Genomic DNA, 22,544 nt, shown 5'->3' on the forward strand with positions numbered 1-22,544 from the left:
ACACATAAATGGTTTGCACCATGCCTGGCGCAGCAAACTCCATAAATAGTGGATAATGGGTTGGGTTTTTTTTTTTTTTTTTTTAAAGAGTCTCATTCTGTTGCCCAGGCTAGAGTGCAATGACACAATCTCAGCTCACTACAACCTCCACCTCCCAGGTTTAAGCGATTCTCCTGTTTCAGTCTCCCGAGTAGCTGGGATTATAGGCACACACCACCAGGCTAATTTTTGTATTTTTAGTAGAGATGGGGTTTCACCATGTTGGCCAGGCTGGTCTTGAATTCCTGACCTTGTGATCCACCTGCCTCGGCCTCCCAAAGTGCTGGGATTACAGGCTTGAGCCACCGCACCTGGCCAAGAGCTAGAGTTTCTAACCAGCAAGAGGCTTTCCTTAAGGGCAGGGGCCATGTCCACCATCACCCCTCCCCAATGCTCAAGCTCCAGGAGGACAGAGGGCCCCCAATAAAGTATAGAGATCAAAACTAAGGAAGTGATCCCAGCAGTTCTCTACCCACCATGCTTTCACTGTCTTACCAGCTATGGGATTTCACCTGTTTGTCTGGTTTCCCCAACTGTAAGATGGGTATAGTGGCTATTGTTATCTTCACCTCCCCCATTAACTCCTCCAGCAGGTTCGTCCCCACCTTCCCGCCTCGAGGTAGTTGTTGCACCCATACCTTTCTTGCGCGATGACAGATATTCCTAGCTTTCTACTCTGGCCTCATTTGGGTGAAAATGTATCTCCCAGAAGCTGCCTGCCTCCCAGCCTGGAAGGAGACAGAGTCGGAGTGAGGGTTGCTGAGGGGAGGCCAGAGGTTGAAGGGCTATGAATTGACTGTGTGTGTGGTGGGGTACAAGGATCAGAGGCTGAGCCAGCACCCCCACCAGCCTCCCCAGATCGAGGCTGCTTCGCCTGCCGGGGGCAGGGCGCATTGATGCTGGGAGCTGCTCATCAGTTTAGAGCGGAGCCACTGTCTCTGGCTGTCTCTGCACATTACCCGACCCATCCGTCCTGCTCTCCTGTGCGCCCTGCCTGCCCCCAGCTCTGCCTGCGCTAACTAGTTAATTGGATCTTGGCTAACCTGGTTATGGGCCAAGTCAGCCAACTCTTCTGCTTCCAGAAGCAGGGGTGGGGGAGGGGCAGAGCAGCTGTGCATGTGTGTGCACAAGCATGCGTGTCTGTGTAAGGCAGCCTGTCTTCGGGCTCTGGTTCTGAGCCTCCCAGGATCCCCCAGAACCCATGGAGACTGGATCTTGATGCCTAAGGTGAACCCAGAGCACTTTGCCCCACTGTGACAGGTGCAGGGCACTGAGTCACATGACCCGATTCCAAAGCCCAGTCATACCACTAACATAGTGTATATGACTGAGGTGGGAAGCTGAGCCTCAGCTTCCTCCTCTGTAAAATGGGGCTTATAAGATGTACCACCCAGGGTGGTTGTGAAAATCAAGAGAAATAGAACATTCACTTCAGTACCTGGCACTTAGTAGGCACTCTGTGAATTACAACCAATCGTCATCATCTTTAGTCACATTGGGTTCCTATTATCCTCCCCAATCCTAGGGAGGGTTGTAGGAAATATCTCAGGGTAGGGGGTGGGAGAGGCTTTCATTCACAGTTCTTAGCAGGTGTTTCCTCTGAGGCTCGACTCCAATCTCCTCAATTGTTCCTTATGCAAATACTATGCTAATGATCACATCAGCGCTCCCCCTTGCCCAGCACTGGGAAGGTGACGCAGGGCTGAATCCCCAGCTTTCACTTGGCCAAGTCCTTCACCTTCCTCGCCAAAAGAGGAGCAAATGCTGGTCCTCTGACAACACCAGTCCTCAGGGCAGACAGAAAGAGACCTCGTTGGAGAGAGAAACAAAGAAAGACCCCAGTCTTGGTAGGAGACAGGCAGCCTCGTCATCGCCATAATCATCAACATTAAAAAGGCCTTTGGAAACTTCAGATTCTTCCCCGCCCTATGTGGACTACTCTGCAATTATAGAGGCTCAGCCCCCTACCCTGAGGAGCTGGAGCTGGGGCTGGAGAGAGAGACGGAGACCTAGAGTTTCTTTTTTTTTGTTTGTTTTTCTGACTGTCTCGCTCTTTCGCCCAGGCTGGAGTGCAGTGGTGCAATCTCTGCTCACTGCATCCCTGCCTCCTGGGTTCAAGCAATTCTCCTGCCTCAGCCTCCCAAGCAGCTGGAATTACAGGCATGTGCCACCACGCCCAGCTAATTTTTTGTATTTTTAGTAGAGACAGGGTTTCACTATGTTGGCCGGGCTGGTCTCAAACTCTTGACCTCAGGTGATCCACCTGCCTGGGCCTCCCAAAGTGCTGGCATTACAGGCTTGAGCCACTGCACCCGGCCAAGAACTAGAGTTTCTTTTTTTTTTTTTTTTTTTTTTTGAGACGGAGTTTCGCTCTTGTTACCCAGGCTGGAGTGCAATGGCGCGATCTCGGCTCACCGCAACCTCCGCCTCCTGGGTTCAGGCAATTCTCCTGCCTCAGCCTCCTGAGTAGCTGGGATTACAGACACGCGCCACCACGCCCAGCTAATTTTTTGTATTTTTAGTAGAGATGGGGTTTCACCATGTTGACCAGGATGGTCTTGATCTCTTGACCTCGTGATCCACCCGCCTCGGCCTCCCAAAGTGCTGGGATTACAGGCTTGAGCCACCGCGCCCGGCCTCAAGACCTAGAGTTTCTAACTGGCAAGTGGTTTTCCTTAAGGGCAGGGGCCATGTCCAGCATCATTCCTCCCCAGCGCTCAAGCTCCAGGAGGACAAAGCGCCCCCAATAAACTGTAGAGATGAAAACTGAGGAAGTGATCCCAGCAGTTCTCTACCTGCCATGCTTTCACTTTCTTACCAGCTATGTGATTTCACCTGTTTGTCTGGTTTCCCAAACTGTAAGATGGATATAGTAATTCCCACTCCTTTAGGTCACTATGAGAATTAAATAAGTGAGAACTTGTAGGCCTCCACGAAAGCTGATCATAACTGGGGAGTAGAATGATAGCAAAGGAAAAGCAAATGGCCATCCCTGTTCGGAGGCCCACGTTAGCTGGCGGTCAGATATAACCGATCCCACTTTGCACCTGGCAACTTGATGTGTGATCAGTTTTCTTTCTTTCTTTTTTTTTTTTTTGAGACGGAGTTTCACTCTTGTTACCCAGGCTGGAGTGCAATGGCACGATCTCGGCTCACCGCAACCTCTGCCTCCTGGGTTCAAGCAATTCTCCTGCCTTAGCCTCCTGAGTAGCTGGGATTACAGGCACGTGCCACCATGCCCAGCTAATTTTTTGTATTTTTAGTAGAGACGGGGTTTCACCATGTTGACCAGGATGGTCTCGATCTCTCGACCTCGTGATCCACCCGCCTCGGCCTCCCAAAGTGCTGGCATTACAGGCTTGAGCCACTGCGCCTGGCCGATCAGTTTTCTTAACCAAGGTAAATAATAAAATCAAATGGTCTGTGCCCTCCCAGCTAGGTAGGTCTGAGTTTGGGGTCTCCGCTGAACATTTAACCTGCCCTCTGGGTTAATGTTGGACAAGATTTGCAGTTGGACTTGAATCTTCTGACTCTACCCTGTAAATGGCATTAAAATAGAGATGCGGGCCAGGCGCGGTGGCTCAAGCCTGTAATCCCAGCACTTTGGGAGGCCGAGGCGGGTGGATCACGAGATCAAGAGATCGAGACCATCCTGGTCAACGTGGTGAAACCCCGTCTCTACTAAAAATACAAAAAATTAGCTGGGCATGGTGGCGCGTGCCTGTAATCCCAGCTACTCAGGAGGCTGAGGCAGGAGAATTGCCTGAACCCAGGAGGCGGAGGTTGCGGTGAGCCGAGATCGCGCCATTGCACTCCAGCCTGGGTAACAAGAGCGAAACTCCGTCTCAAAAAAAAAAAAAAAAAATTAGGCCGGGCGCGGTGGCTCAAGCCTGTAATCCCAGCACTTTGGGAGGCCGAGGCGGGTGGATCACGAGGTCAAGAGATCGAGACCATCCTGGTCAACATGGTGAAACCCCGTCTCTACTAAAAATACAAAAAATTAGCTGGGCATGGTGGCACATGCCTGTAATCGCAGCTACTCAGGAGGCTGAGGCAGGAGAATTGCTTGAACCCAGGAGGCGGAGGTTGCGGTGAGCCGAGATCGCGCCATTGCACTCCAGCCTGGGTAACAAGAGCAACACTCTGTCTCAAAAAAAAAAAAAAAAAAAAAAAAAAAAAATTGAGAGATGCGTTTGGGGGGTGCCCAACAACAACACTGTAGGCACAGGTACAGCAGCAGGGCAGGGGTGCTGATGAGGGCAATGTGGAGCCAGACTCTTCCCTAAGGGGAACCTCCCGCTGACACTGCGGGGGTGTGTGTGTGTGTGTGTTTGTTTGTGTGTGTGTGTGTGTGTTTGTGTGTGTGTGTGTGTGTGTGTGTGTGCTGTGTTTTTGTTTGTTTTTCTGAAATGCCCAGGCCTGTAGGCAGCTCTCTCCTGATCCCTCCAGTCTCTGTAGAGAGGAGTTCCAGCACTAGAAGGCTACTCCAGGGCAGACCCAGCCCTCCAGGCATAATAGGTGCTCAATAAATACAAATTGGATGGACTAGGAAGATACCCCGAGGACACTGCCAAATAAATAACAAATTGTGCAAGCAGCAGGTCGCTGTAATTAGACCAAGGAGGGCAGTCAGTTATTAATATCAGACACGCGGCAGGGTTAACAGCCACTGAGGGTGGGTATAATGAAGAGAGTCACTTCCTGCACCCTCAGGGACTTCCCTTGTGATGGCCTTCTAAAGAGGGCTGAACAGCACCAAGTGCCTCTGGATCCTGCTGCCCTCCGCATGCCTTGGTGCCCCACAACTAGGGCCTTGGTCCCTCCTGTGCCCCCTCCCTCCTACTAACCCTCAGCCCCTTACCTGCCCCTCTATTATGATGCCTATCAGTATGAAGCCCAAATGAGAGTTCTTTATACCCAAGCCTTATCTCTCCTTCGGGATCTAAACTCCCCAAGGGCAGGATTTACCCTGTGCCCATTACTGCATCCCTAGCTGTGGGAGCAGAGGCCCTGTCCTGTAAGGGCGGCTTAATAAATGCTTGTTAAAATGGAGAATTCCAATGGGGAGGACAGGGGGAGTGAGGGAGAGAGTGGGAAAAATAAGAGACAAAGAGGCTAGTTCGAAGAAGAGGGAGAGAGAGGAGGGGAGGGGAGAAAGAGGAAAGAGAAGAAACAAAGAAAGGGAAGAAGGGAAGGAGGAAAACAAGGAGACGGAGAAGGGAAAATAGCAAGGTAGCCATGTGTGTTCCCGGGATCAGGAACAGAAGCCTGGCTGTCCTCGGTGCTTAGAGTCTATTTAGAAAGAGAGGGTGGCCAGGTAAAGAGCCCTGTCCCTGTCCTGTTGCCCCGCATCTGCTGGGGCTGGCTGCTGTGTCCCTGGCCCATACCTGCTCTCTGCCCTTCAGCCCAGGCTCCCCTTGGCAACCCACCTCTGAGGAGGTACTCCTGGGCGCCTTCCAGGGGGTAGGGGCCGGGCAGAAACCCAAGCCAAGCCAGGGAGCATGGCCAGGAAGGAGTCAGCAAAGCAGATGCCGCCCCTCTCCTGCTGCCTTGATTAGAGAAATTGAGATGTTAATAATATTCTGAGATGCAAGGTGCTAATTAAAGTTAATTACTGTTTCCTTGTGAAGTAACCTCTCCTCGTGTTTACCAGGAACAAGGCTGCCAGCCGCTCCCCTGGCTCATGCCAATCATGATGCCCGCTGCATGGTGTACCCCGTACCCTCACAGGTGCCCTCAGCTGCCTCAGACCAGCCTGGCCCAGCCCAGGCAGGTACCAGGATCTGAAGTTCCCAAGTCTTGCCTCTTGGCATGGTACCAGACCAGTCCTGCCAAGGAACATGGGGACACATGGGCATGAGTGACCCCTGGGGTCAGGGGACTAGTGACTTCAGCAGCTGGCACCCCTGTCCTGTGCCTCCTCCCCTCCTGCAGAGTCTTGCCCTGTCTCTTTCCAGCTCCTTGACCTGAAACAAATTACTTAACCTCTTAGAATCTCAGTTTTCTCATCTGTAAATGGGTCTAATAGTTCCTACCTTATACTATTGTCATGAGAATCAAATGAGACACTGCCTATAAAATGTTTACCACAACCACATAGCTGGAATTTAATAAGCTCTCAATTAAAGATAACTGTGATTATTGTTGTCTATGTTAATAATTATCTCCCTCCCAAATCCCTCTCCTGTGTGGTCTGACTGCAGGACTGCAGCTGGGTCACCTGGGTATATACATGTCCTCTGCAGATATGGGGACACCACCCCAGCTATGCTGCAACATGTAATCCCACACCAACCCACGCATTTGCAAAGCACGCCCCTTACCCCCTTGTGGAGGGCCTCCCCCTTGCTGGCACCCTGACACATCCTCTTCCCACAGCCCCCTTCCTGGTGCCAGCCTCACCCAGAGAAGTAGAGAGAAGAGGGGCAGCTGACTACACTCCCAGGAGTTCTGCAAAGCCTTTCTGTGTGTGTGTGTGTGTATGTGTGTGTGTGTGTGTGTGTGTGTGTGTTCCAAGCTTTACAGGGCTTTGGGGGAGAGGCCACCCCCTTGGGCCAGGTTACCATGACAACCACTGCAGGTGCACACCTCCAATTTCCTCTGCTCACTCACCCCCACCCCCACACACATAGCCACTCTGGCCAATTCAGGGGAGACACCGCCTCTCTGATGGGAATCTCCCCACCCTCCAGCCTCCAGGTTTTCTCCCCTGCCCCTTGCCTGCCTTCTCAGGAAGCTCCTGGGCTGGGGAGAGGGCCAATGAACAAGGCGGGGGCCCTGTGAAGAGATTACTCCTCAAATCCAGTTTCCTCTAGGGGCTTAGTGGTAATGAGTTAATATTGCTGTCACCCTTGATTTGGGAGGATGGAGGCTTCCGAAGAGGCCTCCCTGGGTAGAGTATGCGTAATCAAAGGGTCAGGAGCCCCTGTGGCTTTGTACACCCTTCCCAGTCAGAGGAGGATCCTTGGCTCTTTCTATAAGGGCAGCTGGGCCAGCCCAGCCTGGGGCATTTCCTGTTTACGAGCTTGGAAGGGAAGGGGAGGAGATTTGGGGGTGAGAGGGAGTTTGTAGGGACATTGATGGTACCAGGATGCCCTGGGAAATCCTTATGACTCAGCTGCTCTTGGTGGATCCCTGCACTCTACTCACTGTGGCCCCAGACCCAAATTTCAGGTATCCCTTTGCCCTTGTCAAGGGCACACCCTGTCCTTGACTCACTGTTCCAGGTTTGCCCTCCTCCTCCCTGAAGTCCCTGACTCTGGCACCTCTGGGGACCTGCATCCCTTCCACTGAAGTCCATGCCTCCTTGTTCTAGCTCCATCTACTTTTATCCCAGGTTCCTCCTCGTCCCCACCCCTTTCCCATGGTCCCTCCCAACACATCGCACTCACTCCCTTCACCTTCTAACACTCTTTCCCTCTTCACCACAGTTGTCGCCTAAAGCCCTACTCATCTGGGGCCTGCCCTCCTTCTCCCTCCTTTTTCTTGCTTTGGCTACAGAATTTCCGAGCAGAATTCCTTCCATCCACTCATTCATTCATTCATTTATTCATGCAACAAACATTTTTGGTGGTGGTAAATAAGTTAAACAAAGTTCTTGCCTCCTGCGAACTTTTATTCTAGTGGGAAGAGGCAGAAATTGAATGCACACAATGACTGAATAATCATAGACTGGAATACGATCAAGAAAAGAGACAAGGGGGGCCTGCGACCAGGATTGAAAGGGACACCTTCTATTCCCTTAGGTATGTTGTCAGGACAGAGTCACAGACAGGAGCCCTACAGGGGCTACCCTGAGGCAGAGGTTTGGCAGAGGCAGTCCCCCAGCTCATCTGCAAGCAGGGGGCATAGAAGCCACTAGACTCGATGCTGTCCCTCCATTCCCACCTGTTCTGATGGACACTTTCCTCCTTAGTCAACCATGACAGAGACATAAACTCAGGAGACCTCCTCCTGTCTACCACCCCAACCTCTGTCTCTGCTCCCACCCCACCAGCTTTTTCCACCTATGGGAGTCACCTGACAAGGCTGAGGAAATAAGGGTTAAGGGTACCAGTCCTTGGGAGTCATGTCTTTTTTTTTTTGCCCCTAAAGCAGGGCGGGGGGGGGGGGTGCACTGAACACAGGGGCAAAAAAAGACATGACTATGCAAACATACAGCCTAAAAGCTGCAGGAACTACTGCTGGAAGAAATGAAATATACATGTGCTGAGAAGGTTTTGGAGGGATCCTGGCCAGGAAAGGGTTCACGAGGGCAGCTTTCCTGAGTGTAGCATTTTGAGGGTTGGGGTAAGGAGGGCATTGGACATATGGAACAGCTCCAAGCCACGTGGAGTCACGCGCACATGCACAAACACAGCTCAGGGACTTTGCCCTTCCCAGCGCTGCAGCCCCATGAAATATTTAGGTTTCTGGACGCTGCTCATCCCTTATTGTCCCCCTCAGCAAGTACGCTTCCCCTACATCATTTATAGCTGTCCCCTTTCCTCCCCTCTGAGGCCTGCAGAGAAGGGAAAAACAGACTCTTAAGCTGGAGGAGAAGTGTGCCCCTCCAGACCCTGTGGGCAGAGGGCAGGATCCCAGCCTCACCCTCTACATGGTGACACATAATGAGTAGCCCTGGGAGCCAGGCAAGGGGGATGAGTCCGGGAACTGAGAGGCAATCTGGGCCCCCCAAAATGGAGAAGCAGCAGCAGGAGGGGACTGGAAGATGCAGATGTCCTGGCTCCAGAAGGACCCCAGAGAAAGGACAGGAGTCTGGAGTGATGACAAAAGCTGCCATTTATTGAGCCTTTCTTTACAATTTACCATGCTAAGCAACTTATGTGCATTCTGACCTTAAATCCACACTGCATTTTTGGAATGTATTAGCCTCATCTCATAGTTAGAAAACATGACGCACAGAGAGGTTAAGTAACTTGTCCGAGACAGTCAGCCCACCTAGCTCCAGAGACCAAACTCACACACATGTGGGTGTGTGGCAGGGGAGTCAAGCCCGGCCAGCATCCGCCCTACTCCCTCTTTCTCCCCAAAGACAGGGGTTCCTCTCAGTACAATCCCCCCTCACCGCCCCCCCCCCCGTTCCTCCTCCATTCCCCAGTGGATCGGCCCAGATCAGCAACCCTATATCCTTTATCTGTTCCATAGACAAACATTGGTGGCCAGAGATTAGGAGACTCCTAGGAAGGAGAGAAAGGAAGGTGAGGAGCTAGCCAGGGTGAGCAGGAGAGAGTGAGAGTGAGAGCTAGAGCTAGAGACAGATACACGAGACAGATGAGAAGGGGCAGAGTAGAGAGACAGATGAGAAGGGGCAGAGTAGAAAGCAGGTGGGCGTGAGGGGGTGCTAGTGGCAGCTGGAGGGCTGTTAGATTTACCCATCAGCCTGTAAAGTCACAGCCCACCCCATCCATCGGGTGGCGATAGAATGGATGGCAGGTGGTGGAAGGAACTCCCACCACCACCTTCATCCAGTTCTGTCTCCACCCACCCTCCCCCTTCACACCCCTGCTTCTCCTTCCCCTCCCCCATTGTCTTCTCCGGAACAATTCTAATTAGACTAAGTGACTAAGACGTGGTTTCCGGCTGAAGAGCCAATTAGGCTGGGGAAGAAGGGAAAGTAGATTCCCCAAATCTCCCACCCCTACCCACCCACCCCCATCTGCCTTTTTCACCTAGACCAAGAATTCTTATTCCAAGACTGTCAAGAGAAGTTCCCTTGATCCTGCCCACTCCTCACTGCCCACTGTGCCCATTACCTGGGTCCAGACAGCCCCTAATCTATTGCTTAGTCCCCACCCTGAGCTCCTCCATCCTCAGGGCCCAAATCCACTCACTTCTTCCTGGCAGGGGGTATAAGAAAAGGGTAGCCTTGGGAGGCTATCTTTCTAAGTCTCTTTATTTCTCTCTCTCTCCCCTTCTCCCTCTCCCTCTCTCTTTCCTCTTCCTCTGGCACTTATTTCTAACATCCGTGGACCAGGCCTACTGGTTGCCATGGAGACGCACGGTGCAGCTGGATGGTGTGTGTGTGAGAGGAGCCATGTGCGCTCCGTAGCAGGGGCGGGCGGCTGTGTGAAATGTATCTATGTTCCAAGAAACATTCCTTGAGGGGGAATCAGACAGGGATCCAGGCTGCCTCCCTCAAGTGAGACCCAGGCCAAGGGGGAGACTCTAAAAGGCCTAAACCCCTAAACCCTTTGGCCATCTTCATCTGGGAAACATCCTCCCCTCAGCCCCTGCTGGACCTGTCCTGAGTAGGCTGAGACCTGTCCTGAAACTGGGAGGGGGATTGGAGGCAGCTATAGAACAGCTGAAAGATTAAGCTGGACAGATGGGCTGACTGATGAGACCCGCATCTCCCCAATACTACTCCAGAGGATGGAGGTGGAGGGGAAGGGGGTTGCCTCAGTAGGATGGAAACTCCCCTCCATTTCTCCTCACTTTGCCCAGGTTAGAAGAAAAGAGAGACCCAGGTAACTGCCCTCAGGAAGCTTAGCATCTTAGAGTAAGTACTCAGACTATGCTCTTTTCTCCCACCTCAGGGCCTTTGACGCTGCAATTTCCTTATACCTGGAATGTTCTTTACCAAGTTATAAACCCTCAGGGTTTCTTTTTCTTTTCTTTTTTTCTTGGAGACAGGGTCTCACTTTGTCACCCAGGCTGGAGTGCACTGGCCAACCTTCAGGTTTCCTTGCAGAGGCTTCCCCAGCTAGGCCGGGTAAAGCAGCCCCCTCCCTCCCCCACCTCCAGTTACCCTCCTTCATGTCCCACTGTTTGTTTCCTTCACAGCACTTTAACACAATCTATAATTATCTCATTTATTTGTTTATTGTCTATCTTTTCCTCTAGAATGTAAGTTCCCGGAGACAGAGCAGGCATCATGCCTGTCTTATTCAGCACCCTAATGCTAGCACCTGACACAGTGCCTGCCACTTAGTAGGTGTTAGATGTGTGCTAAATAAAAGAGTGGACAAATGTTTTCATTGACGCCCCACAATAACCTTCAGTAATGGTAACCGCTATTATCCCCACCGTACAGAGGAAAAAACTGAGCTCAGTCACCTACCCAAGGTCATGCCACTAGAAGGAGGTACAGCCAGATTTCTAACATGGGTCTCTGATTCCAAGTGTGATGGAAGGTGGGGACCATTCTTTTTTTTTTTTTTTTTTTTTTTTTTTTTCCCAGAACGGGTCTTGCTTTGTTGCCCAGGCTGGAGTGCAGTGGTGCGATCTCGGCTCGCTGCAACCTCTGCCTCCCGAGTTCAAGCGATTCTCCTGCCTCAGCCTCCCAAGTAGCTGAGATTACAGGTGTGCACCACCACATCCATCTAACTCTGACTTTTTTAGTAGAGACAGAGTTTCACCATGTTGGCCAGGCTGGCTTCGAACTCCTGACCTCGTGATCTGCCCGCCTCGGCTTCCCAAAGTTCTGGGATTACAGGTGTGAGCCACCACGCCTGGCCAGGAACCATTCTTAACTAGTCTGAATTGCACCTGGTTCATCTTCCTGTCTGTCTGCCTGTGTGTCTCCACTCCCAACCCAGCCATCCCCAGAGAAACCTGGGGCAGGGAAGGGAGGAACACAGAATCCAGACGAATGTAAATCTGACCTTTTCTTTAACAGACTTAAAATCTGTAAATGGCTCCTCCCCAACCCGTCAATCTAAGCGCTTTAAGTTGACCAGCAGGTCGTTAGTTCTGTCCCCTGCCTTCTTCTCCAACTTCTGCCCTCCTGAGCCACCTCACCTTCTCCTCCACACTTCTCCTCAGACTGCAAGGCCGACTCCTTCCTCAGTAGCCTACCCCTCATCTGCCCTTTGAAACTCAGCTCTGGCACCACCCCTTCCAGGAAGCCTGTAGACTTTGGAGGAGACGGTGCCTTTGGGTCCCCTGCCAGAATTTCCGGCTCAAGGCAGGGCCGAACACAAGATATGGTCGTTGTTTACCTGTCTGCCTTTCCCACAGAGACTGTGTGTCATTCTTGGGGTCCAGTGCCGGTCTGGCACATGGGAGGGGCTCAGGAAATGTTTGTAGCATGAGTAAATCAACCAGTGACAGGATTCTGGTACCCAGTCGGCCACCTCATCTCCCCCAACTTCCTTAACTCCTGACATCTTTTCCTGGGCTAGGCCTTGACAGAAGGAGCTCCTCACCCTCCACTGTGGGGTCAAGTCAGGGGTGGAGACGACGTGGGGCCCTCCCCCGCTGATTCAGCGCCTCTCCTAAAGAGGTGAGGCCTCAGGTTTAGAGAAGGGTTGCCACAGCCACCGGTAGTGGGAGGATCTGTGATTCCGTAACTGGAGATAGGTGGGGGGGCTTGGGGTTGCAGATTGAGCTAGGGAGCTGACCTAACCCTGTTGATTCAAAGCCTGCCCGAGAAACCTTGTGCCTTTCCTCCCCACACCCCGTCACCCCGCCGCCAGGCTCTCCGCGCAGCGCGTCTGATCCGGCCCTCCCTTCTTCATTCCCTGCCCCGCTCCGCCCCCAACGGCAGCTCCAACTCAGGTCTCTCCGAAAGCAGCAAGGAGCCTCGGGGTGGGCTCTAGGCCCCGCGATGCTCCACATCTGGGGAACGGATGAAGGGGTGCCAGCAACCCCCGCCTTCCCCGCGGTCGATCCGGGTTTACACGAGGCTCATCCGGGATTAGTCCCTGCGCTCGGCTAATCCCCCAGCGGTTGGACCGACCTCGGGGTCCGGAGCGAGGCCCACACAGCACCGGCCGGGGGAGCGAGGACGCGGGCCCAGCAACAGCGCGCGACGCAGTAGGGGGCGGAGGAGGGAGCAGCGCCCCGGGAGGCGGGGCCGGGAACCTGCTGATCCGGTCTCTGTTTTCCGACCTCTCCGGAGCCGGTGTTTACCCGGGAGCCGGACGGAGGAGGCCGGGGCCGATCGAGCCCGGAAGGGGGGAGGGGAGCGCAGTTGGAGACCGAGTCTGAGACCTTTTCGGTTCCCATCCCCTAAATCGACTTCCAACTCTGATTCCTGAGCGTGGGAGAACCCGACAGACAGTTGTCTCCCGCCCCTTATCCCATCCAGTTCCGCAATTCACACTCGTTGCCAAAGAGTGGGGAGTGGGAATGGATACACCCGGGAACGACTGCACGTCCTGGAGGCGCCGGGGGAAGAAGGCAGCGGCAGCACATCCTTCCCGGCAGCCACCCTCACCCCGTCCTGCACCTGAGTTCTGGGGGAAAAGGGGTGCCCACAGCAGGTCGGACCCAGCGGAGCTAGCAGGGGTCACTTTGAGGTGTATGGACTAGGGGTCTGTCCTCAGTCCGCGTCAGCTCGACCCCATCCCCGATTAATACCAGGGCAGGTCTCAGTCTCTCGTCCCTCGCTTCCCCCAGCCCTCTCTAAGGTCTCCAGATTTAGCTCCTACTATCCACGGGACGCAGGCCCGAGGACCCGGAAGAAGCGGAGTGGGGTCCGGTTTTCACACTTTTATTGTAAAGCTCGGGAATAATTACACGGGTCTTTCATTGACAGCTCAGCAAACAAACCGGAAACGAACCGAACCGGAGGGGGTAGGGGCGGTGCCTGCGCATGCTCGCGGCGGGGGTTGGGGGGGTCAGAGAAAGAGAAAGACGGAAAGAGACAGAAATCATTACAAATCAACGGGATTGTGCTCGCAGCGCCAGGGATGGGGTGGGGGCGGGGCGGGGGCCCTTCCCGGGAGGAGCGAGGCGGTGGGAAGTGGCACGAACCAAGAGAAACACGACCCCAGTGTGGGCACCCGACGCGCCCAAAACCCCCCACCCCGACCCCCACCCCCCTACACACGAGAGAGACACGGCCCCCCTCCCCGATCAGGTAACCCGAGGAGACCCAGTCTCCCCTCCCCATGGGCAGACACACCCGCCCGAAACCCGGTGGGCGAGACACAGTCCCCCCTCCCAGAGAAGTCCCCCATGGAGACGCCCCTTAAGAGCCTTTCTCATGGCCAACACAAGCCCTCCCAACACCCGGAGACAGCCCCGACCCAGGGAAGAAATGGCTCCAGAGGCCCCACCCTCAGGAGGGAGAGGTATCTCAGGGTCCCTAGGAGAAAAGACAACTCAGAGATGCCCAGCCTCATCCCAAAGTGCTGCAGGGCAGAGAAACCCCCATAGGAGAGATGGGGGCAGGGCCAGAAACATCCCTTCCCAGACATGCTTCAGAGATAGCCCCCTTCCCTGGGAAGAGAGATGGCCCCAGACTGACTTGCCTTCAGTACTCCCAGGAACCCTGGGAGGAAAACAGGCTCCCCAGAGAGCCTGGATAAGCGGGGGAGACATGCTCCCGTGGTCCTCAGCGGGAACACATGTCCCCCGGAGACTCCCAAGGGGAGAGAGAGGGCCTAGAGAGCCCCCAGAGGTGAGAGATGCCCAGAGAAATTCGCCCCACCCCGGGACGTGAGACATGCTTCAGGGACCCCAGGAAAGAAATATGTCCCCATATACCCTCCCCCTACCGAGAGACATGCCCTGAAGTAGGGGGATGGGGACCCACTAGGTCCCCTCTAGGAAGACACAGACTGGGTCAGGCTGGGTTTGAGGGGGGCTCTCCTCTGGCCAAATGTCGCCTATTGGTACATAAAACTGTACGCGACACAGACGTTGGGGAGGGGCTTCACAGACCTAGGACCCACAGGTGTAGTCCCCAGTGCTGTCACCATCCCCTGCCCACCTTTGGTTTCATCTCTCCAGTGCCCAGTTGGTAACAGACGCAGTGCCCTGGCCCCAACCAGGGGGATGGGGGCTCTGTGTTTGCCTGTAGGAAGGGCTTCTGCTCTGTGCTTCTCAGCCCTCCCAGCCATCTGGGCTACCCTCTTTCTTCTGGCTTCTCCATTGTGCAAAATGCTCCTCTGCCCTTCCACTCAGTGCTCAGGGGTCTCTAAGACCAGGGCAGGGTACCCAGGCCACCAGGGGCTTCCAGTGGGAGTCCAGTGACCCCAGGAATGCTGCCTGTCTGGACCACCTTCTCCACCAAGCAAATGGGCCTCATACAATCTTCTTGCCAGAATCCTGATCTCCAGGACCCAGGACAATCTTTGAGGCCACTGCCCCACCAGCTGGGCACCCAATACTACCAACTCCGAGACTATTGCACCTGCCCCGTTTGTGCAGGGGAAAAGGGCTGTCTCATTAACAAGCCCCCTGCCCATCTCCTGGGCCTCCCCCAGGGAAAGGAGCCTTTGGCCAACCCCTAGACCTGGCTGCTGCTACCCCAGCCCACTCTACACCTTCCCCTCCATAGAAGGCCTGTGTATGCTGGGGCCACCAGCCTAACAATGCTCTCCTTCCTAGCACTGTCACCCCAAGCCAAGTTAGGGGAAAGGGGGGCAGAGAATAGGGTGATTCTTCAGCCCCCTGGCTTTTCCTGGGTGGGGGTGGGGTCTTTGGGGTACAGGAGTCAAGACCCCAGCAGCACAGCTCCCAAAGGCACCAGACGACCCAGCAGCCTGTACCCACCCCTCCCACACTTGGGCCACCTCCCCAAGCTTAGCCTAAGTCAAGCAAGGGCCATACCCTGAGTCTCCAGCCTCCCAGCCTGGGCCCCTAGGGAGCTGGAGAGGTATGGGCCAAGGCAGTGGGGGTTTCTGGAAGGAAGAGGGGCTGAAGCTTTGAGATGGCCACAGTGGGAGATGGGGGCTCGGCAGGACGCCCCTTACACCCTGGCCCCCTGAGGTGAAGAAAAGAACTCCACCTCATCATGGCTGACTGGGCTTCTCTGCCCCCCAACCTCCCAACCCCCTCTCCCATGGGACCCCTGACCCTGGCAAAGGGAAGCCCAACTGGAAGAAGGGGGCCTGGAGCCCAGGGTGCCCTGAGGCAGCCCTCCCACCCCCTGAGATCAAGGCAATGGTGGTTTTACAGGCTGACGGGTCAGTCATGGCAGGGGCTGGGGGTTGGGGGGGCAGGGAGGGGACAGGATGCAGGCCCCCTGTATCAGGAGCAGCACCCAGCCACCCCCTGAGCAAACCTTCCTGCTCCCAACTCACCCAACCAGGCCAGAGGCACAGTCATCCCACCCCTGTCCAGCTGCCCCCCCACAGCCTCAGGGCCCTTCTGTGATGCTCATCTGGATGTGGGAGGCCAGCCTGAGCGGGGATCCCCCCCAGGGCACAGCGCAACAGTTCCAAAAAAATAGAGATTTGTATTTTTTAAAAAAAATTAAATAAAAGCCCAGCTCTGCTGATAGGCAAATGTTACCCCCGTCCCCACCCCCACCCACCCGTTGTTTTCCTGGCCTGCACCCCCATCCCACCATGGCCCCAGGGGTATTTACAACACGGAACAATAGAGGCCTGGGTTGGGGGGGCACTGCGGCAGGGAAGAGGGGGCACAGGGCAGGTCCCCCGCCAGAGGGGTCCCCCAAGACAACACAACATCAACAATAAAAGTTGCAAATCAGGCAGAAATGGGAACGTCATTCCAAGGTCCTTATATACAGACACTGCATGACCAGCAGGGAAGGGGGGCCCGGATGGGACTAGGCGTGGGCATGTGGCAGGCAGGTGGGCCAGCCCAGGGGCAGCAAGGGAAGACGAGGCCTCCGCTCCACTCCCACCCACCCCCCGTCCCTACCCCACCTTTGGTAATGAAAGCCCTTCAGGGAGCCCCTAGCGGTCAAGAGTTTCCTCTGGGAGCTCCCAGGGAAAGGGGCTCCCCAGCTCAGCCCTGCTTCAGGGCTAAAATTGGGCGTGCTATCCCCGCCCTGGTCGGCCATGAGGGAAACAATGAGTTAGGAGTGTGCTGCCCACCCTTGACTCCACCATCTGCCCAAATCGAGGGGGGTGCTCCCTGGAAGTCAAGGAAAGGAGCCCAGTCATTGTAGAGGAGCCCTCTTGGGCATTAGCTGGGGGAAACCCCATAAAGGGGAAGGGGCCCCTGGGGGCTGGGAGATGGAAATGAGCGGAGAGGACCTGGACCCTGCATGGGAGAAGGGCCAGCGTGGTCATGAGGCCAGTGTTACCCCCAACTTGGGGCCCTGGCCAGGAAGTCCACGCTGAAGGGGTCGAGAGTGAGGCCCTGGAATGGGCCCATTTGGGAACTGGCCGGCGGCTGGGGGAGGGGGACCGGCCGGCCAGAAGGGGGCTCACAGGTAGATCTCGCGCTTGGCCGTCTGGGCAGATGCCGGTGTGGCTGCGGGTGGGAAGTCCGAGGTCTGGGTCAGGGGGATTTCCTCCAAGGTGGCCGAGTCCTTGCAGGAATCATGGCTACTGTGGGAGAAGGCACTGTAGGAGGGCAGGAGGCGCACGGGGGCCGTTTTGGTGTTCCGGTCTTCCGGGGGGCTGGGGCTGCCGGCGCCCGCAGGCTCCTGCCCTCCTCGGTCCTGGTAAGGCACGAAGGTGGAGAGTTTGAGGGCGCTGCTCTTGGTCCGGCGGCTGGGAGATGACTGGCCAGGCATCCAGCATGTGTCAGAGTGGCCAAACTCGCTGCACTCCCGGGTACATGTGCCTGTCATGGCGACATCAGGCAAAGGGCGAAGGTCTGTAGGAAACGAACGGGGAAGGACAGTCATCAGACATACAGCGCCTGCAAAGCTTTGCGTCATGGCCTCCCACTGGCAGCTAAAGTCTGCCTCATGACAGGGGTACACGCCCCTTCCTGACCACTGAACTCACGGGCATACACACCCTCGAATAGACACATGTACTCCCACGATCCACCTACTGTACACACACACACACACACACACACACACACACACACACAAAATCTATCCTTTCTTTTTCTTTCTTTTTGAGATGGAGTGTTGCTCTTGTCACCCAGGTTGGAGTGCAATGGCACCATCTCAGCTCACTGCAACCTCTACCTCCCCGGTTCAAGCAATTCTCCTGCCTTAGCCTCCCGAGTAGCTGGGATTACAGGTGCCCGCCACCATGCCTGGTTATTTTTTGGATTTTTAGTAGAGATGAGGTTTCACCATGTTGGCCAGGCTGGTCTCGAACTCCTGACCTCAGGTGATCCACCCTCCTCAACCTCCCAAATGTTGGGATTACAGGTGTGAGCCATTGGGCCCAGCATTATCCTTTTTTTTTTTTTCTTTTTTTTCAAGACAGTGTCTCACTCCTGTCACCCAGACTGGAGTGCAGTGGTATGATCTCGGCTCACTGCAGCCTCAATTTCCCAGACTCAGGTGATCCTCCCACCTCAGACTCCTGAGCAGCTGGGGCTATAGGCATGCACTACTACACCTGGCTAAATTTTTGTATTTTTTGGTAGAGATGGGGTTTAGCCATGTTGCCCAAGCTGGTCTTGAACTCCTGAGCTCAGGCAATCCTCCTGCCTCAGCCTCCCAGAGTGCTGGAATTACAGGTGTGAGCCACTGAACCCTAAATAGACACATTCCTTCCAGCCTCACCTACCCTACAGTGCTTTTCTCACACACCCACCAATTTTGCCCTCAGGTGCACAAACACACACTTATCTACACACTGCCTCTTCTGTCTTCAGACTGGCTTAAACATCCAAATCTATCCTCAGGTGGGGTTGAGGAAACCCCCATCCTCTTTGAAGGATACAATCAATCTCTCTCTCTCCCTCCCTCTCTTACACACACACAGATAGGCATGGATGCACAAATCTACTACACTGGGCACCTCTATTGTAAGATGAAATTGGGCACATGGCTTCTTTCAGAACCCCCTCAAGCCTCACATGCTTCCAGTGGTCCTGGAACCCCCACCCTCCCCCAGCACAGCAAGGCCTTGCTTTAAAGCCAGGGAGAAGGGAGAGCTTCTATGTGGGGTATTCACATAGAAGCACACACTCACATCCACAAGCACACTCATGCAGCCCCTCCCCACCTCACTCTGGCCCCTAAACCATCCACCACCCCTGGCCTTGCCCCGGCGCCCTGCCCAGAACACCCACGGGAACAGGAGTTGGCTGCCTGACATCAGCAGTAGCCGGTGTAGTTGCTGGGCAGCAGGGGTCTCCATGGGAACGGCTGGGCCATGAGCACTTCCTGTGATAGCTGTCCCTGTCCTGCCCTTGCTCAGGGACAGCACCAGGCAGTGACCCCCCACCCCCCAGGGACATGGCTGAGCAACACTGCCTGGGACAGGGGCTCCCCTGGCACCACCCACCCTGGCTTGGCCTCCTGCCAGTGCCAGGTGAGGAGGGGACAGCTCTGTTGTTAACCCTCAAAGTGCCAAGGCTCTACAGCTCAGAGCAGAGTTGGGGGACCCAACATGGCTCAGAGCAGAGCATGGGCACTGGGTGGGCGAGGCTGGGTGCTGGGCAGAGTCCCACAGACCCCAGACCCCAGAGCAGTTCCCACATACCTGGCACTCTGCCTCAGGGCCTGCTCCGGCCAGCCGGCTCTGCGCGGGCACAAAAAGGACGAGACGGGCATGAGATCACATATGGAGGGGCGGGGTGGGGTGGAGGACACTCTGAGACCTAGTGCCTGGGAGGTGAGACAAGGGCCCTGTGCCTGAGGCAGGGGAGTGAAACCTCCCATCTTTTGTCGGGAGGGGAGGCTTTGAGTTGAGGGAGTGGGTGAGACCCGAAGACAGCTCCAAGTTAGAGAGTCTTTCCATCTCAGGGGCTAGCTCGTTCACTCTTCTCCTCCACAGGCTGCCATGGACGCCTTCACACATGCACACGCATGTGCACAGCACACACACTGCACACACACTTTCTGACAGCATACCTCAGCATCCATTCCCAGGCTGATCTCTGCTCCAGCTCACACCTCCCTTTTGCCATCATCCTCAAAATCCCTCCCAGTCAGGTCTTTCTCCTCACCAGACCTCCTGCCTCTCTTCCTCAAAGAGGTGCCAAACCTTCTCCCACTCCTCTCCCCAGTGGACGGTCACAGCGTTCTCTGAGACCCCTGTAGCATCCAGGGCCCATACTCTATTCTCAAGGCCCTCCCATCCATTAGAGGACCACCATCCACCTCCTCAAGGTTTCCTCACCATTATGTGAGCCTTCTGGCCAACGACGCTCAAGTCCCTGTTCCCAGGTGGCAGTGTAAACATGGCTGGATGCAATAACTTTGGAGTCAGAGAAACCTGGGTTTGAATCCCTCCCAGGGTCTGTCACTTTCTAGATGTATGACTTTGGGCAAGTGACTTAGCCTCTCTAAGCCTCAGTTTCCTCCGTCGTAAAGTGGGTGCCATAAAGCTCTCAGATCACAGAGTGGTTCTGGGGATTAAATGTGTGTATACCTGAAAGCCCTCTGCGTGGCGATGATGACTGAACACATAAGAACTCAATACGGCAGGGCGCGGTGGCTCAAGCCCGTAATCCCAGCACTTTGGGAGGTCGAGGCGGGTGGATCACTTAAGGTCAGGAGTTCAAAACCAGCCTGTCCAACATGGCGAAACCCCGTCTCTACTTAAAATACAAAATTAGCCGGGCATGGTGGTACATGCCTGTAATCCCAGCTACTCGGGAGGCTGAGGCAGGAGAATCGCTTGAACCTGGGAGGCAGAGGTTGTAGTGAGCCAAGATCATGCCACAGCACTCCAGCCTGGGCAACAAGAGCAAAACTCCATCTCAAAAAAAAAAAAAAAAACAAACAAAAAAAGAAAAAGAAGAGGATTTGTTTAAGGCCTCATCACCATTCCCAGGCTTCCACTTATTCCTGGGGTGCCCCGACCATGGTGCTGTGCCTCACCATTCTCGGGGTGCTCCATCTCTCCTATGCTGCCGTCAGGGGTGGTGCGCTCATAGTGATCCTCAGGCAGGGCCAGGGGACCGAGTCGAGGCCCCGAGGATGACTTGCTGGATGGTGTCTCAGACTCCTCCAGGCCACTATCATAGTAACTGTGCTGGGATGGGTCCTGCAGCTCCTGGGCCTGGCTGGTGGCTGAGAAGGTGACGCGGCGGTGAGGTAACTGCAGGGAGAGAGATTGTCACTACTGACCACCCAGCTTGCCCAGGGCCCACCGCCATACCAAGCCCTAGTACAAGCCAAGCACCACCCTCCCCAGGCCTCAACAGCAACTAAGAAGGGACCCAGGTCCAGCACAGCACACTCCTCCCGAAAGCACAGGCCTCAGTAGAAGACTGCTCCTGAGTTCTAGGACAGCTCCAGTACAGCCAAGTCCACATAGTGGAAGTCCCAATACAGCGCAGGCCCCAGTGTTATTACAGCCCCTGTGCCACCCCAATAACCCTCATCCAGTGCAACCACCTGTTACAGCACAACCCTTCTAGCTCTAACCCAGCTTCCCAATATTGGCACAGCCTCCCTTTAATCCCAAAATGGCCTGTAATACAGAGTAGAGCCCATTACCAGAGTAGCATGATACCACCCTACTTCCCTAATTCCAGCATAGCCTCGAAACACCAGCATAGCTTGCAATTTCTAGAATAGCTTCCTAAAAGCAGCAGATTCCTAACTCCCAAACAGCTCACCAACACCAGAACAGTTCCCTCATTTCCAAACAGCACCCTCCAGACTCCAGCTCCTCACCTGTCTCACTGCTCTTGCCACTGTCTCCTTCCAAATGAGGGGCCAACCTTTCTTATCCTCTGTTCCTCATCCCTGGTTTGTGATGTTGCAGCAGCCTCAGGACTCCCAGCTGAGGCCTCTCCCACTCAGCCCCCCATCCCCACTTCACTCCTCTCCAGAGAGATCTGGGAGTGGAAAACAGACGGAGGAGCCTGATAACAAACCAGGGCACCTGGGGGAAGGGGGCAAGCAGAACAATGGAAACGCCTCAGTCTTCCTGATTAGGAAATAGAATATTCACTGGAGAGGGCAGGGCCTTTCCAGGAGCCTGGACATGGCAGGGAGGGCATGGCACCCATTAGGGATTAGGAAAGCTGGTCTCAAAGGGAGACTCCTTCCAGGAAATAGAAAGGAGCTTCGGGGAGGGCTGCCGGGATGAGGGGCCAGATGAGGAGCCAGACTTGGAGGCCTGGACTGGGAACTGGGGACTGGGGACTGGGGGTCGGGGGAGTGGAAGGGTAACAGGCTGCTCCCAGCCAGCAGCCCTGTAGGCCTGCCACAGGTTAATGATCAGCCCTGGAACCTGGCAACCTCAACTTGGCACTTGGCACAACCAGCCAGCCACCCAAATACCCACTTGGGACTGCCACAGATTCTCCTGCCAACCAGAAATTAGGAGTTGTGGAGGGCGCAGACCCAGGGCCCCTGGAGGCCAGGGGTGAAAACAGCCAAGCCCAGGGCCCTGCTGATGAGTCTCCAAGCTCCTTCCAATCCTCCAAGACTTTGGCAGTGCTTTGTCTTACTCAGTAACTCTGGATAGGAGGTTATGAAGATGGCCAGGGGAGGTGGCCCTGGCTTTGTAGACTTACCCTCCTAAAGCCCCATTCAAGGCGGCTAGGGTGGGAGAGCCTATCAGGACAGGATTTTTGGAGCTGCCGGAAAGGTAGTCCAGAACTGCCTCCCCACTATCCCCATTCCTAAAGATGGTTCCCACCTCATCTTCAGGAATAAGCGATCGTTCTTGGGATCCTTGTATGGAGCTAAAACACTGAAGGGTCTGGGTGATGACTGATAAGGTCTCCAAAACTGACATGGACGTTTGGGTCTGGGAGGC

The 22,544-nt window shown here is 54.9% G+C and overlaps 1 protein-coding gene across 4 annotated transcripts in view; it reads right to left on the reverse strand.

Annotated features, from left to right (window-relative positions):
* Positions 1 to 11,158: 11,158 nt before the first annotated feature.
* Positions 11,159 to 22,544, reverse strand: part of PCDH1 (protocadherin 1) — a 31,212-nt gene continuing 19,826 nt past the window's right edge. For all 4 annotated transcript variants that reach the window (XM_039467506.2, XM_010338305.3, XM_074380985.1 and 1 more), the window contains exons 4-5: positions 20,651 to 20,870; positions 11,159 to 17,508 (exon numbers count right to left, since the gene is read on the reverse strand). In XM_039467506.2, coding sequence (XP_039323440.1) covers positions 17,114 to 17,508; positions 20,651 to 20,870 — 615 coding nt within the window. In that variant the 3' untranslated portion in view covers positions 11,159 to 17,113. The remainder of the gene's footprint in view (positions 17,509 to 20,650; positions 20,871 to 22,544) is intronic.

The sequence above is a fragment of the Saimiri boliviensis genome, chromosome 1 (genome assembly GCF_048565385.1).
Source record: "Saimiri boliviensis isolate mSaiBol1 chromosome 1, mSaiBol1.pri, whole genome shotgun sequence".
Taxonomy (NCBI): domain Eukaryota; kingdom Metazoa; phylum Chordata; class Mammalia; order Primates; family Cebidae; genus Saimiri; species Saimiri boliviensis.